The sequence below is a fragment of the Rana temporaria genome, chromosome 5 (genome assembly GCF_905171775.1).
Source record: "Rana temporaria chromosome 5, aRanTem1.1, whole genome shotgun sequence".
In the NCBI taxonomy this organism is placed as follows: Eukaryota; Metazoa; Chordata; class Amphibia; order Anura; family Ranidae; genus Rana; species Rana temporaria.
The window spans coordinates 355,452,151-355,468,832 of record NC_053493.1 but is presented as its reverse complement, the minus strand read 5'-3'; the positions used below and the strand labels follow the sequence as shown (position 1 = coordinate 355,468,832).

Here is a 16,682-nt window from a genome sequence, read left to right as displayed (position 1 = left end):
AAGTGACGTGCACTAAACCTTTCTTTGATTTATTTACAAAAGAAAAAATACTGCGCTAACACAGCAAGAAAGATCAATTTGCTAGAAAAATATTGTGGAAAAAGTGTAGCGCTAGAAATGATTTGAATTCCTTGTGATGAATTCATAAATACATAAAATAAACAATGTTCATAAACACCACTTGTGACAATGGATGGTATTACCATTAGTAGTAGTCCATAAACCTCCAATAAATGGATACTAGTGACAAGAAACTGGACGGAGCCAGAAAAATAAAAGTAAATAAAAACAAAGTTCATATATGAAAAATCCAGTGACTAGGTGAATAGACAGAATCCAATGGCGATTGCTAGACAGAAGATCCACCACCTATGATGGGGGGGGCTTACCGGATAGATTGGACCCAGAAGGGCATATACCCACTAGGCCAATCAAGCTTGTAAATACGATACACTTTAGAGCAGGGGTGTCCAAACATTTTTCAAAGGGGGCCAGATTTGTTGAAGTGAAAATGCGTGAGGACCGACCATTTGGCCAGGCATTCTTTGAACCATTAAAATTTTGGTCTAAGTGTGTACGCCTGAGCCATAATACACTACGCAACAAGAATTATCTTGCCGTTGTGGCTGTGTGTGGTGAAGAGATGAGCTCAGGCGTGTTATTAGTATATACCGTATTTATCGGCGTATAACACGCACCTTAACTTTAGGAGGGAAGTTTTAGAAAAAAATGAACTGTGAAGCAAAATAGAGTCAGTGCCCATCTGCAGCCTCGCCATTGCCATAAATGCAGCCTGATCGATGCCCATCTGCAGCCTCAGAGGGAATGGGGGGGGACGAGCACCAACAGATTACATACAGGAGAATCTCCTGTTTACACAGCAGCCTCTTTAATACAATGTCCCGCCTCCTATGATAGACAAAGGAGTCGTCCAATGGCAGTCCAGGAGATGGGACTTCCTATTACAGATGCCACAGAGTAAACAGGAGATTCTCCTGTATGTAATTTGACAGCACTCATTCCCCCCTCCGAGGCAGCGCCGATAAATACAATATATATCTTTTGTGGCCCTGGGGGCCACAAAAGATATATATCCAAATTACCAGGGGGGCCACATTAAACTGGAACGGGGGCCGCAATTGACCCGCGTGCCGGACTTTTTACATGCTTGCTTTAGAGGATATATCACAGATGTCTCAAAGCCAGGAATCATTGATAAGACCTCAGGCAGGGAAATCCAGGGGTTCACACCAGGAGATGGTTTACAGCAAGTCCCAGAGACGACACATCAGATATCCCAATGTAAAAGAAGAAATTGGAGCGCACATAGCATAATTCTGTATAAAAACAAGGAATTTATTAAAAAGACTCGCATATTGCAGTGGTAAAACGAGCTCATAAAATCAGGGTAGCAATGACCGCAGTAAATTGGTAGGTGATAAGATCCTGAATACCACAAAAATCACTATGATGCCTGGATCACGCAAACAAATGAAGCCGCTATGTCATATCCTCATCTTTGCACATACCATTATCACTAAGCATTGGCGTTTAAGCAAAGTTCAGCATTTAGAGGAAAACAAAAACCGTTTTGTCTTGCGTTTCTGAGAGCAGATTTCTGGCAGAAAAAAAACGCTAAACGCTTCAAAATGCCTGTACGAAATCTCTATTTGAGCATTTCTTATTTATTCTTATATATTTTTTGTAATTGCCAAAAGAACTGCCATTTGTATTTATTTATTTTAAGCCCAGTGTGCATAGCCCCTCTAGTAACATGTTCGGAGTATAGCATGTTACTAAAGCACCTGCCAGCACCCTGCCATACCCACTGTCACAATTCAAAACACAGGCTTCGCCCACACAGTCACATTATTCATGCACAGTTCTGTGAATGAATGAATGCACTGCAAGTACCATCAGCCATTGCAGCAGATGTTTCGTAGCTCTCGGTGAACTGTGAGGGTGCTGGTGAGTGCTCTTGGTTAAAGGGGTTGTAAAGGTAAAAAAAAAAAAAAATCCTAAATATCTTCATTTACCTTAGTGCAGTCCTCCTTCACTTACCTCATCCTTTGATTTTGCTTTTAAATGTCCTTATTTCTTCTGAGAAATCCTCACTTCCTGTTCTTCTGTCTGTAACTCCACACAGTAATGCAAGGCTTTCTCCCTGGTGTGGAGTGTCGTGCTCGCCCCTCCCTTGAGGAGGGGAGCAGGAGAGTCAGGACGCCCACTAACACACAGCTCCTTTTCTCCATCTGCAACGTAGAGAGCGTCCTGACTCTCCTGTAGCCCAAGGGAGGAGGTGAGCACAACACTCCACACCAGGGAGAAAGCCTTGCATTACTGTGGTCTGTTACAGACAGAAGAACAGGAAGAAAGAAGAAGAAATAAGGACATTTAAAAGAAAAATGGAAAGATAAGGTAAGTGAAGGAGGACTGCACTAAGGTAAAGGAAGCTTTTTAGGATTTGATTTTTTTTTATTTACCTTTTTACAACCTGTTTAATTTGATCTTCCTGGAGTTCAGTAACTGACTGCCCTTAGGGGCATTGTTGAGTACATTAGGTAGTTCAGTGGACTTCCTGCCAGTGTGTAACTGCCTGCCCATATCGGAGGTATGGGCAGACTGCTACACAGACAGTCTGTGGGACCGTGGCATTACAATGCTTTACAGGTTCCTAACAAAAATAAATAAGTGCATATTTTTTTTACCTGCAAAAAAAGTGAAATGTGTATGTATTAATTTTTTTTTTGTAAAGGCAATCTTATGCGTTAACGCCCATACCTTTTACATACTATTGGTAGAAAGCGATGTAAATTGATTTGAACTGATTCATCAGATCCACTAATGAATATCCTTTGTGACACATAGGGATTAAATGAACATTTTCTTTTTAGCTTTTCAGTCCTCCCCTAGATTCTCATATTTCCCAGGTAAAATAAATCAAAGCGCGCGTCTAATTTCATTCATGATTCCCAGATAGGGATTTTCCATACAGAAACAAAGATTAAAGGGGTTGTAAAGGTTCGTCTTTTATTTTCTAAATAGGTTCCTTTAAGCTAGTGCATTGTTGGTTCACTAACCTTTTCCTTTCTAAATGTTTTTTTTTCTTTTGTTTGAATTTCTCACTTCCTGTTTCTCCTCGGTAAGCTTTCCACCATCATCTGAGTGGTGGAAAGTCATTTAGAACAGCTTACTGAGGAGAAACAGGAGGTGAGAAATTCAGACAAAGAAAAACATTTAGAAGGGAATATGAAGGAAAAGGGTAAGTGAACCAACAATGCACTAGCTTAAAGTAACCTATTTAGAAAATAAAAAACAAACCTTTACAACCCCTTTAAGTACTGTACTAAAAATACAGATTTTATAATAATGCACATTGAGCAGCAACATGTACAGAGGGTAACGGGTGTAAATAGGACAAACGTTACAGAAGGTATAGACCAGATATTCTGGACAGGCCTCTTATTTGGGACTTATTCTCAGTGACATTATCAAACTTTTTTTATGCATTTAGGAGATGTTTCTAAATGCAAATAATGGTTTTATCAAAACAGTTTATCTGTGGTTTAGGTACATTTTGAGAAAATAGAATTCTGTGCACCTAGGATCTGATTAGACCAGTGGTCTAATCCTTTATTTTTTGTTTTTTTTTTTTTTTAGCTGGTGCCATCTGGTGGTGAGCCGTTACAAGCTATTTTACACTATTTTCACTGCCATATCCTTCCTTCTAATTAGAACCCCCAAACATTATATATATTTTTTATCCTAACACCCTAGAGAATAAAATAGCGATCATTGCAATACTTTCTGTTACACCGTATTTGCGCAGCGGTCTTACAAGCGCACTTTTTTGGGAAAAAATTACACTTTTTTTAAATTAAAAAATAAGACAACAGTAAAGTTATCCCCATTTTTTTTTTATATTATGAAAGATAATGTTACGCCGAGTAAATTCATACCCAACATGTCACGCTTCAAAGTTGTGTCCGCTTGTGGAATGCCGACAAACTTTTTTACCCTTTAAAATCTTCATAGGCGACGTTTAAAAAAAAATCTACAGGTTGCATGTTTTAAGTTACAGAGGAGCTAGAATTATTGCTCTCACTCTACCAATCGCGGCGATACCTCACATGTGTGGTTTGAACACCGTTTACATATGCGGGCGCTGCTCACGTATGTGTTCGCTTCTGCGCGCAAGCTCGTCGGGACGGGGTGCGTTTTCTGGCTCCTAACTTTTTTAGCTGGCTCCTAGATTCCAAGCAAATTTGTCAAACCCTGACTTACACCAGTGCTGGTGGTAATAATGCGCTCGCTGACACCAGTGCTGGTGGTAATAATGCGCTCGCTGACACCAGTGCTGGTGGTAATAATGCGCTCGCTGACACCAGTGCTGGTGGTAATAATGCGCTCGCTGACACCAGTGCTGGTGGTAATAATGCCCTCGCTGACACCAGTGCTGGTGGTAATAATGCGCTCGCTGACACCAGTGCTGGTGGTAATAATGCGCTCGCTGACACCAGTGCTGGTGGTAATAATGCGCTCGCTGACACCAGTGCTGGTGGTAATAATGCGCTCGCTGACACCAGTGCTGGTGGTAATAATGCGCTCGCTGACACCAGTGCTGGTGGTAATAATGCGCTCGCTGACACCAGTGCTGGTGGTAATAATGCGCTCGCTGACACCAGTGCTGGTGGTAATAATGCGCTCGCTGACACCAGTGCTGGTGGTAATAATGCGCTCGCTGACACCAGTGCTGGTGGTAATAATGCGCTCGCTGACACCAGTGCTGGTGGTAATAATGCGCTCGCTGACACCAGTGCTGGTGGTAATAATGCGCTCGCTGACACCAGTGCTGGTGGTAATAATGCGCTCGCTGACACCAGTGCTGGTGGTAATAATGCGCTCGCTGACACCAGTGCTGGTGGTAATAATGCGCTCGCGGACACCAGTGCTGGTGGTAATAATGCGCTCGCGGACACCAGTGCTGGTGGTAATAATGCGCTCGCGGACACCAGTGCTGGTGGTAATAATGCGCTCGCGGACACCAGTGCTGGTGGTAATAATGCGCTCGCGGACACCAGTGCTGGTGGTAATAATGCGCTCGCGGACACCAGTGCTGGGGGTTAATAATGCGTTCGCCGACACCAGTGCTGGGGGTTAATAATGCGTTCGCCGACACCAGTGCTGGGGGTTAATAATGTGTTCGCTGACACCAGTGCTGGGGGTTAATAATGTGTTCGCTGACACCAGTACTGTTTTTGAAGTTTGAAAGTTTGCATGCGGCCCCCCATGGCATATGAAAACTTGTCTTGTGGCCCTCAGGTAATTTGAGTTTGAGACCCCTGGATTAGACACTCTAAATGCATGCAAACGCATCTAAATCTGAAGGACAAATATCTAAATGCAGGAAAAAGTAATCTTGGAGGTTTAAACGTTGTTTATACTTTCCAGATCACTTCTCCTGCATTTAGAATAAGCTAAAAATGGGGTATAGTGGGAAGGCTAATTTAATAGAACAGTTTAAAACCCAACTCTGGGCAACTTGCAGTGGGGCTGTGCTCGCTTTGCAAGGGTTAATTGCTTGTTTATAAATAGGGGAACAATAAGAGCCGGTTCACACTGGGGCGACTTGCGATCCGACTTCATGTCGTCCCAAGTCGCGCTGTAGAGAAAAACAATGGAAGTGAATGGGAGCTGTGTTAATACACACGACTCAAGGCGATCCGACTTCAGAAAAGGTTCCTGTACTACTTCAATCCGACTTGTAGGCGATTTGTACCCATTGATTTCAATGGAAGTCGCCTCAGAAGTCGGATCACTGTCTTATCTGAAGCTACTTTCCAGGAAGATAACATACATTTCTCAGGCAAATCTCTCCTGCCCCCCTCCCTCTCCCAGAGCTGATTGTTGTTTTATTGGCCACTGGAAAGTCTCCTGTCCTGGAGACGACTTCAAGTTGTGTTGTAAATCGCCCCAGATCGCCCTGTGGTTCATGTTCAAGTCGTGTCGAAGTCGCCTATGAAAGTCGTGCTGGAAGTCGTGTCGCCCTAGTGTGAACCGGCTCTAAAGGGAGATTTATCTACCTGATCCTCTGCACCTCCCAGCTGCTAGATGAGTCCCCTTAGCTTCTGCACCCCCCATGTTCCATCAGTCTAGGATCCTGATGTCATCAAGACCAGAGCAGGGTTCATAGCTCTACACTGGACATGATAACGCTGAGGGACAGACCATTGCCGGAGCATGTGGGAGCGCTATCTACTGGGGGGAGTCGGATCAGGTAAGTAGAATTTTCTCCTCTCCCTTAGACCAAATGTGCAATTAGGCCTGATTCACACCTGTGCATTTTTTATTCAGTTTTGCAGAAACACACTACAGCCCATTTACATGGTTTCCTATGGGTCACATTCACATCTGTGCATTTTATGGAAAGGGACTTTTTTCTGGTTTTTGGTTCCATAGTATTCCATGAATCAAAATGTGTATTGAAAAATGCACCTGGAATATGTAACCTGCATAGGTGTGAATCAGGCCTAAGTGCTTGCAGTGCGGGCACAACCCCACTGCCAGAGATAATGTCTTACCCTTGGTTCACACATCTGCGTATTTTGCAGAAACGCACTACAACCCATTTAACCTGGTTTTCAATGGATCTAGTTCACATCAGTGCAGTTTGAGCTGATGCATTTAGAAGTCGATGCTAATGCATTTTTTCATATGTGTCATGTTTTTTTTTTTTGGGCAAATAGGAAAGTTCTGTTCATGGAGTGTGACTTAGATGCGGCTTTACACTCTCTGGACACAAAGGTTCCTGCACTACTTTGATGCGACTTGCGTGCCAAAGTTGCATGTTAGGGTTAAGATGTAGGGTAATCATTGGGGTTGGCAATGGCAGTAATTGTTGGTTAGAATGTTAACCCTAATGTTTACCGCCAACTCTTACCCTTAACCCGTGACTTTGGACACATAAAGGTTCCTGCACTACTTTGATGTGACTGAGTGTTCTAGAGAGTTCAAAATTTGCACTCCATGAACAGAACAGTCATACCTTCCTATTAGCCAAAAAAAATCCCCACAACCCCCTGCAAAAACGAAATCTGCATAGATGTGAACCTAGCTTTAGTTGCCCAGGGTTGGGCACCTCCTTATTAATCATCACTCCATTTAAAGCAAAATAGACATGCAAAATCTCTTGCCAAAAATCTTTTTTACATTTTCAATGTGCGCTGCACAGAGCTTGCCAACCATGGAACCAGATGGAGTCGGTGAGAATGATGAACACACCCCCAGGAGTTATGTTTATCCGTGGCCACCAAATCAATTAGGAATGACGCAGGAATCAGAAGAAAAAGCCGGGCATGGCGCAGCAGCTGAAACCCAGACCTTGCACTACTGACTGAACGTAAATGTCACTATATTTATTTGTTTCACATTCTGCTAAATATTTTGTGTGATAGAGATAGGGCAGCCGGGTGTTTATTGTCTACACAATTATTTGGGATCTATTGATATTGTTTTTATATCTGTTTATCACCTACATCACTGCCCACAGATTAGAAGGGCTAGCATGTGTTTATGTATATCCCTTATTTAATTTATTTACTTAATCACGTGAGGATTTTATTTTATTGTCATTTTACCCTTATTGGGGTTTATTTGTTATCCAGTTTGTATTCAGGCACTTATTGGGGTGTTGTATGGGCCTAGAAGAGTTTGTTGGTTTTGCTTGTATATCCCTCGTTATTTAGCAGTGCAGCACTTTTTTTTTTTCTGAAACCTAGACCTGTCCGCCCAGAAACATGGCGCTCTGGCGGGTAAGTATGCATTGATGTGCAAGTATGCTGTGCATAATTCTATATTATGGGAAGAGCCCATTCTCCCTCAGAGGTAAATTGCACTTTAAATCTATTCTGTAGAAATTCATGTTTCTTTTCATATCTTTTCTCCCACTGATTATTAAGTGGGAGCATCTACTTTTATTATAACCACCTTGGTCGTCTATTATACAAGAGAGAAAAGCTGCACTGTCTTCATCACTTTAACGACAAGTTCAATTGAAAATAATTGCGTTTAGCAATACGAGCATTGTATTTTGAAAAATCTTGACTTAGTTTGCGAGTGTTGTCTCGCAATACAAGCAGGGTTCAGGCCAAAGTGGTGTGCAGTATTGCGTTTGGCCTGAGTTGGGGGGCGAGCTGGAGCCAAAGCCGAATGGCTACGCTCGGAAAGACCCGGAAATACTCAGTTCCCAAGCCTTTCTGAGGTTTGCCGAGGTCAGCCGAGCTGTCCTAGGGCTTTTCTGGCTGTTTCCGAGGCTCTCCGGCGCCCCCCACCTCTGCCCACGTGGTATTGCATGCCATTGAAGTAGATGCAGAATGAATTATTTTTGTTTCCATTGACTTCAATGGGGAAACTCGCTTTGATATGCGAGTACTTTGGTTTACGAGCATACTCTTAAAACGGAGTTCCACTGTACATTTTATATATATTTTTTTTATTTTGGAGTTTGTAAAGCATTCCACCAAGGCTCCTGCAGATTTGTCAGTGTATCTGTATATCCTGTACTGGCAAGCAGATACGGTGAGAGAAAGAATTGGTAAACTACCACAGTGTTCCACAGCACCAAGTTAGTTCATTGAGAACTACAAGCCGACATCCAAAAAGTAGTTGCATTTCATTAATTCATAGAACTCTGTGAATGAATGATGCAGCCGTTGGGGCAGAGTTCTGCACAGCGGTGCTGTTTTAAAAACCTGACAGTGCGGGGAACTTCACCCTGTACTGCTGTCACGGAGGGAAGGGAAGAGATCAGGCTGGAGCAGTGTGTAGGGTTCAATATTGAGTTGTCCCACCCTTTGCAGCTATAGGGGCTTCAACTTTTCTGGGAAGGCTGTCCACAAGGTTTAGGAGTGTGTCTATGGGAATGTTTGACCATTCTTCCAGTAGCGCATTTGTCTGTGCAGTCAGGCACTGATGTGGAGGATAAGGCCTGGCTTGCAGTCTCTGCTTTTAATTCATCCCAAAGGTATTCTATCGGGTTGAGGTTTGAACTCTGTGCAGGCCAGTCAAGTTCCTCCACCTTAAACTTGCTCATCCATGCCTTTATGTAACTTGCTTTGTGCACTGGTCCAAGTCATTTGGTGGAGAATGGAATTATGGTGTGGGGTTGTTTTTCAGGGGATGAACTTGGCCCCTTAGTTTTGGTGAAGCAAACTCTTAAGGCGTCAGCATTCAAAGACATTTTGGACAATTTCATACTCCCAACTTTGTTGGAACAGTTTGGAGATGGCCACAAAAGTATGTCACAGTACATGTTGGCATTCATGGTTTCCTCAATGAACTGTAGCTCCCCAGTGCTGGCAGCACTCATTCAGCCCCAGACCATGACACTCCCACCACCATGCATGACTGTAGGCAAGACGCACTTCTCTTTGTACTCCTCACCTGGTTGCCGCCACACACCCTTGACAGCATCTGAACCAAATAAATGTATCTTGGTCTTATCAGGCCACAGGACATGGTTTCAGTAATTCATGTCCTTAGTCTGCTTGTCTTCAGCAAACTGTTTGCGGGCTTTCTTGTGCATCATCTTTAGAAGAGGCTTCCTTCTGGGATGACAGCCATGCAGACCAATTTGATGCAGTGTGTGGCACATGGTCTGAGCACTGACAGGCCCCCCCCACCCAACCTCTACAGCAATGCTGGCAGGACTCATAAGTCTATTTACCAAAGACAACCACTGGATATGATGCTGAGCACGTGCACTCAACTTCTTTGGTCGACCATGGTGAGGCCTGTTCTGAGTGGAACCTGTCCTGTTAAACTGCTGTATGGTCTTGACCACCGTGCTGCAGCTCATTTTCAGGATCTTGGCAATCTTCTCACAGCCTAGGCCAGTGATGGCGAACCTTGGCACCCTGGATGTTTTGGAACTACATTTCCCATGATGCTCAACTACAGTGCATGAGCATAATGGGAAATGTAGTTCCAAAACATCTGGGGTACCAATGTTCGCCGTCACTGACCTAGGCCATCTTTATGTAGAGCAACAATTTTCTTTTTTTCCAGATCCTCAGAGCTCTTTGGCAGGAGGTGCCATGTTGAACTTCCAGCGACCAGTATCAGAGAGTGAAAGTGATAACACCAAATTTAACACACCTGCTCCCCGTTGACACCTGAGACCTTGTAAAACTAACCAGTCGCATGCCACCGGGGAGGAAAAATGGCTAATTGGGCCCAATTTGGACATTTTCATTTAGGGGTGTACTCAATTTTGTAGCCATTGGTTTAGACCTTAATGGCTGTGTGTTGAGTTATTTTGAGGGGGCAGCAAATTGACACTGTTATACGAGCTGTACACTCACTACTTTACATTGTAGCACAGTGTAATTTCTTCAGTGCTGTCACATGAAAAGAGAAAATAGGAGAGATAGGAGGTAATTAACAATAGGTGATTGCCAATGGGTATGAATAGCAGTATATCCTATATGATTAGCAGAGCTGCTGTCCTTGCTCACTACAGCTGTCACATAAAGCTTTTGGCCTTTCTGAATAAGCCTTACAGGGACTTCACTTGTTCCATCAATCCCAATGTGTCTGTATAGATGCCATATATTCTATGCCTCCCACTGTGGATAATATTTGAGATTTTCTTTTACCTGGTATTAAATGTAATAAAGGCATTCTGTTTAATGTTCAAAGGGATTTTCAGGATCTTTCTGTAATACAGGATCTGTAAATAAACAGCTCCGGAACAAGCGGCGTGTCAGGGCTTCAGTAAGATGTATTTCCGCAGATGCCTTTTGATGTCTTGTCTGTCCTGATTCCATGGGCCTAATTACAGTGCATCCGGAAAGTATTCACAGCGCTTCACTTTTTCCACTTTTTGTTATGTTACAGCTTTAGTCCAAATGGATTAAATTCATTATTTTCCTCAACATTCCACAAACAATACCCTATAATGATGTGAAAGATGTTTGAAATCTTTGCAAATTTATTAAAATAATAAAAAAACCTTGTACATACAGTTGTGCTCATAAGTTTACATACCCCGGCAGAATTTATTTTTCAGAGAATATGAATAACACACAAACTTTTCTTTCACTCATGGTTAGTGTTTGGCTGAAGCCATTTATTATCAATCAACTGTGCTTTTCTCTTTTTAAATCCTAATCGCAACAGAAACTACCCAAATGACCCTGATCAAAAGTTTGCATACCCTGGTGATTTTGGCCTGATAACATGCACACAAGTTGACAAAGGGGTTTGAATGGCAATTAAGGGTAACCATCCTCCCATGTGATCTGTTTGCTTGTAATTAGTGTGTGTGTGTGTGTGTGTGTGTGTGTGTGTGTGTGTGTGTGTGTGTATGTATAAAAGGTCAATGCGTTTCTGGACTCCTAACAGACCCTTGCGTCTTTCATCCAGTGCTGCACTGACGTTTCTGGATTCTGAGTCATGGGGAAAGCAAAAGAATTGTTAAAGGATCTTTAGTAAAAGGTAGTTGACCTGTATAAAACAGGAAAGGGATATAAAAAGATATCCAAGGAATTGAGAATGCCAATCAGCAGTGTTCAAACTCTAATCAAGAAGTGTAAAATTAGGGTTTCTGTTAAAAACAAACCACGGTCAGGTAGACCAACTCAAATTTCATCCACAATTGCCAGGAAAATTGTTCGGGATGCAAAATAAAAAACTAATAACTTCAGGTGAAATACAGGACTCTCTGAAAACGTGGTGTGTCTGTTTCAACATGCACAATAAAGAGGCATTTGAAGATGGGCTGCATGGCCGAGTCGCCAGAAGAAAGCCATTACTAAGCAAATGCAACAAAGTATCCCGCTTACAATACGCCAAACGGCACAGAGACAAGCCTCGAACCTTTTGGCACAAAGTCATTTGGAGTGATGAGATCAAAATTGAGCTTTTTGGCCACAACCAATAAATGCTACATTTGGAGAGGCGTCAACAAGATAATGAAAGGTACACCATTCCTACTGTGAAACACAACTCTGATGTTTTGGAGATGTGCGAGCTACAATGGCAACATTTGGTAAATTTTGTTGACAAGATGAATGCAGTATGTTATCAAAAAATACTGGAGAAACATTTGCATTCATCAGTCAGGAAGCTGCGCATGGGATGTACCTGGACATTCCAACATGACAATGATCCAAAACACAAGGCCAAGTCGATCTGTCATTGGCTACAGCAGAATAAAGTGAAGGTTCTGGAGTGGCCATCTGTCTCCTGATCTCAATATCATTGAGCCACTCTGAGGAGATCTCAAACGCGCTCTTTACATTGGTGGTCAGTGCGAATAATGTCCCTTTACATTGGTGGTCAGTGGAAAGGATGTCCCTTACATTGGTGGTCAGTGGGAAGGATGTCCCTTACATTGGTGGTCAGTGAGAAGAATGCTCCTTACATTGGTGGTCAGTGGGAAGAATGCTCCTCGCAAGTCTGTGTGAATGTCACAATTCAATTCTACTTACCCGCGAGGACTCGCTCTGCCCTCCGCCCCCCCGCCCCTCTCTCCGCCCCACTCTCTGGTGGGTCTCCGCCCGCTCTCTCATAAAAAGTATCGGACTGGGCATCGGGAGCATTTGCCTGAAGTCAGCTGCATGTGCACTAGCTGTTGGATCTAGTTTGAACACTAGCAACCATATAGGTTTGCGAAAAGTACTGATCCCAGAGACCCAGCCTTGGGCACACATTCATCTGTGTCCTGAGATTAGGAACACAAACGGGATCCAGACTCCTAGGAAATGAACTAGTCCATTTTTGGTTATTCCACAGTGCGGCTTATGAGGGATAGAATTATTATTTTAGATACCGTTGTCATCTTATTGCAGTATCCCACCCCTGAAGAAGAGGTTCCACGAATACAGATAACCTCGAAACGTTGGGTTTCTGTCTTACCCTAGACAGAGCTGGGTCCTGTATTGCAATTAATACATTTTTTGTTTAATGTTATCTGTGAATTGCGCATGTATATTTCTTTCCCAAGTGCCTGTAGTCTCTTTTTCAATAAAAACGTCTTATGAACCTTTTGGTATTTTATATATTTTTTTGAGGATTAATAGTCACCCAAATTTAAAGTCCCACTTGAGGAATCGCACTCTTTGAGTGTACCTTTGTGTGTGTGTGTGTGTGTATATATAGTATCTGTGACTGATTGAAGTGAATTAAAAAAAACTAATACATCAAAGTTGCAAAAAGCCAAAATACTTGTGCTTTCATCCGCCACCTCGCATCTGAGTCAAATCAGCAGTGTTCCCCTCTGGGGATGATGGAGAGGGCTGGCGTGGTGCTGGTAATCACTTTCCTCCTTCAAATCGCTTATTCCCATGGGATAAAAACCCAGATCATCTCAGCAGATATGATGGATATGCAAAAGATGGGATGCAGAATCTAGTGCTGTCCATTTAAATTGTTTAACCACTTAAGACCCGGACCAAAATGCTGCTAAAGGACCTTGCCCCTTTTTGCGATTCAGAACTGTGTCGCTTTAACAGACAATTGTGCGACGTGGCTCCCAAACAAAATTGGCGTCCTTTTTTTCCCCCACAAATAGAGCTTTCTTTTGATGGTATTTGATCACCTCTGCGGTTTTTATTTTTTGCGCTATAAACAAAAATAGAGCAACAATTTTGAAAAAATGCAATATTTTTTACTTTTTGCTATAATAAATATCCCCCAAAAATATATTAAAAAAAAAAAAAATTTCCTCAGTTTAGGCGATACGTATTCTTCTACCTATTTTTGGTAAAAAAAAATCGCAATAAGTGTTTATCGGTTGGTTTGCGCAAAATTTATAGCATTTACAAAATAGGGGATAGTTTTATTGCATTTTTATAAAAAAAATGTTTTACTACTTATGGCGGCGATCAGCGATTTTTTTTTTTTTTCGTGATTGCGACATTATGGCGGACACTTTGGACAATTTTGACACATTTTTGGGACCATTGTCATTTTCACAGCAAAAAATGCATTTAAATTGCATTGTTTTATTGTGAAAATGGCAGTTGCAGTTTGAGAGTTAACCACAGGGGGTGCTGAATGAGTTTCGTTTCACCTAGTGTGTGTTTACAACTGTAGGGGGGTGTGGGTCTGACGTCATCGATCGTGTCTCCCTATAAAAGGGATCACGCGATCGATGCAGCCGCCACAGTGAAGAACGGGGAAGCCGTGTTTACACACGGCTCTCCCCGTTCTTCAGCTCCGGGGACCGATCGCTGCACTCCAGCAGCGATCGGGTCCGCGGGACCCGCGGTCCCAGAGCTTCGTACCGGGTCTCAGGAGCACGCCAGTGACCGACGGCTGAGTACTAGTACAGGACGTACCTGTGCCATTCTGCCGACGTATATGTGCAGGAGGCGGTCCTTAAGTGGTTAACCGGTCGGTGGCAGAAGGGGGGATGGGGGACATCCCTTCCCACCACCTGTAAGAAAGATAAGTGACTGAACAGCGCTATGATTGTTCTTACGGTGAAGGGAATTACCGGCTCTAAAAGAAGATATCTGAATGATGCTTGTGACTGAGTGGGGATATCTGAAGGATGCCTGCAAAGTCTGTGACGTCCTATGGCGTTGGACGTGTGGGAAGTGGTTAAATCTGAGTAAATGCTTGTATGTATACTATTCACAAATGTGTCTTCTGTTGTTTGCAGCTGTCTGAGCCCCACAAGTTTGGTCCCTGGTCACCCACCAACGTCCCTGCATGAAAAGAAGATCTGAATATCTGGTCACAAATGCTGAAACCTGTAAAAAATACCAGCTGTATATAATATGGTCCTAATAAATAAAAATGATATCACTGTAATATGACTGTGAAAAAGGTTTTAATTTTTTCTTACAGTGGTTATTTGAATAGCACTGCACATTGCTGTTTTTAATGTCTGTATGTTTATTTATAGTTTAAATTATTTTTGTACTTTGTATGTTTTCCGTAGTTATGCTTCCTGGTGGTCTCCATTGTCTAACCACACTCGACAGAGAGCAGACCAGAACTGTATGTACAGTGAGGGAAAAAAGTATTTGATCCCCTGATGATTTTGTAGGTTTGCCCACCGACAAAGAAATTATCAGTCTATCATTTTAATGGTAGGTTTATTTTAACAGTTAGAGACTAACGTCAAAAATATCCAGAAAAAAACGTTATAAATTGATTTGCATTTTAATGAGTGAAATAAGTATGGTATTTGACCCCTTTGCAAATTATGACTTGGTACTTGGTAGCAAAACCCTTGTTGGCAATCAGAGGTCAGTGGTTTCTTGTAGTTGACCACCAGGTTTGCACACATTTCAGGAGGGATTTTGTCCCGCTCCTCTTTGCAGATCCTCTCCAAGTCATTAAGGTTTCAAGTCTGACATTTGGTAACTCGGACCTTCAGCTCCCTCCACATATTTTCTATGGGATTAAGGTTTGGAGACTGGCTGGGCCACTCCAGGACCTTAATGTGCTTCTTCTTAAGCCACTCATTTGTTGCCTTGGCCGTGTGTTTTTGGCCATTGTCATGCTGGAATACCCCTCCACGACCCATTTTTAATGCCCTGGCTGAGGGAAGGAGGTTCTCACCCAAGATTTGAAGGTACATGGGCCCTGTCCATGGTCTCTTTGCAGTGACATTGTCCCGTCCCCTCAGCAGAAAAACACCTCTAAAGCATTATGTTTCCACCTCCATGTTTGACAGTGGGGATGGGGTTCTTGGGGTCATAGGCAGCATTCCTCCTCCTCCTCCAAACACGGCGAGTTGAGTAGATGCCAAAGAGCTCGATTTTTGGTCTCCTCTGACCACAACACTTTCAACCAGGTCTCCTCTGAATCATTCAGATGTTAATTAGAAAACTTGAGACGGGCCTGTACATGTGCTTTATTGAGCAGGGGCACCTTGCAGGCGCTGCAGGATTTCTGTATTTCACGGCGTAGTGTGTTGCCAATTGTTTTCTTGGTGACTATGGTCCCAGCTGCTTGGAGATCATTGACAAGATTCTCCTGTGTAGTTCTACGCTGATTCCTCACTGTTCTCATGATCATTAAAACTCCACAAGGTGATATTCTGCATGGAGCCCAAGCCCAAGCAAGATTGACAGTTATTTTGTGTTTCTTCCATTTGCGAATTATCACACCAACTGTTTTCACCCTCTCACCAAGCTGCTTGGCGAAAGTCTTGTAGCCCATTCCAGCCTTGTGTAGGTCTACAATCTTATCCCCGACATCCTTGGACAGCTCTTTGGTCTTGGCCATGGTGGAGAGATTAGAATCTGATTGATTGCTTATGTGGACAGGTGTCTTTTATGCAAGTAACAAGCTGAGATTAGGAGCACTCCCATAAGAGAGTGCTCCTAATCTCAGCTCGGTACCTAATATAGAAGGCACCTGCGAGTCAGAAATCTTGCTGATTGATAGGGGATCAAATACTTATTTCACTCATTAAAATGAAAATCAATTTATTCCTTTTTTTTTAAAATGCATTTTTCTGGATATATTTGTTATTCTGTCTCTCACTGTTAAAATAAATTTACCATTAAAATTATAGGCTGATCATTTCTTTGTCCAGTGGGCAAACGTACAAAAACAGCAGGGGGTCAAATCCATTTTTTACCTCACTGTAGGCCTGGAGAAATAGTCACATAGGCCTGGGCCCAGGTATGGGGACAACAGTCTGCACTTTTATTTTTTAA

The 16,682-nt window shown here is 42.7% G+C and overlaps 1 protein-coding gene across 2 annotated transcripts in view; it reads left to right on the top strand.

Moving 5' to 3' along the window:
- The window catches only part of C5H8orf88 (chromosome 5 C8orf88 homolog), a 57,215-nt gene extending 42,415 nt beyond the window's left edge, over positions 1-14,800 (top strand). The window contains exon 8 of one of the 2 annotated variants that reach the window (XM_040354614.1): positions 14,669-14,800. In XM_040354614.1, the coding sequence (XP_040210548.1) occupies positions 14,669-14,722 (54 nt within the window). In that variant the 3' untranslated portion in view covers positions 14,723-14,800. Of the gene's footprint in view, positions 1-7,231; positions 8,270-14,668 lie in introns of those variants that run through there. The other variant, XM_040354612.1, reaches the window with a different exon arrangement.
- The last annotated feature ends 1,882 nt before the right edge of the window (positions 14,801-16,682 follow it).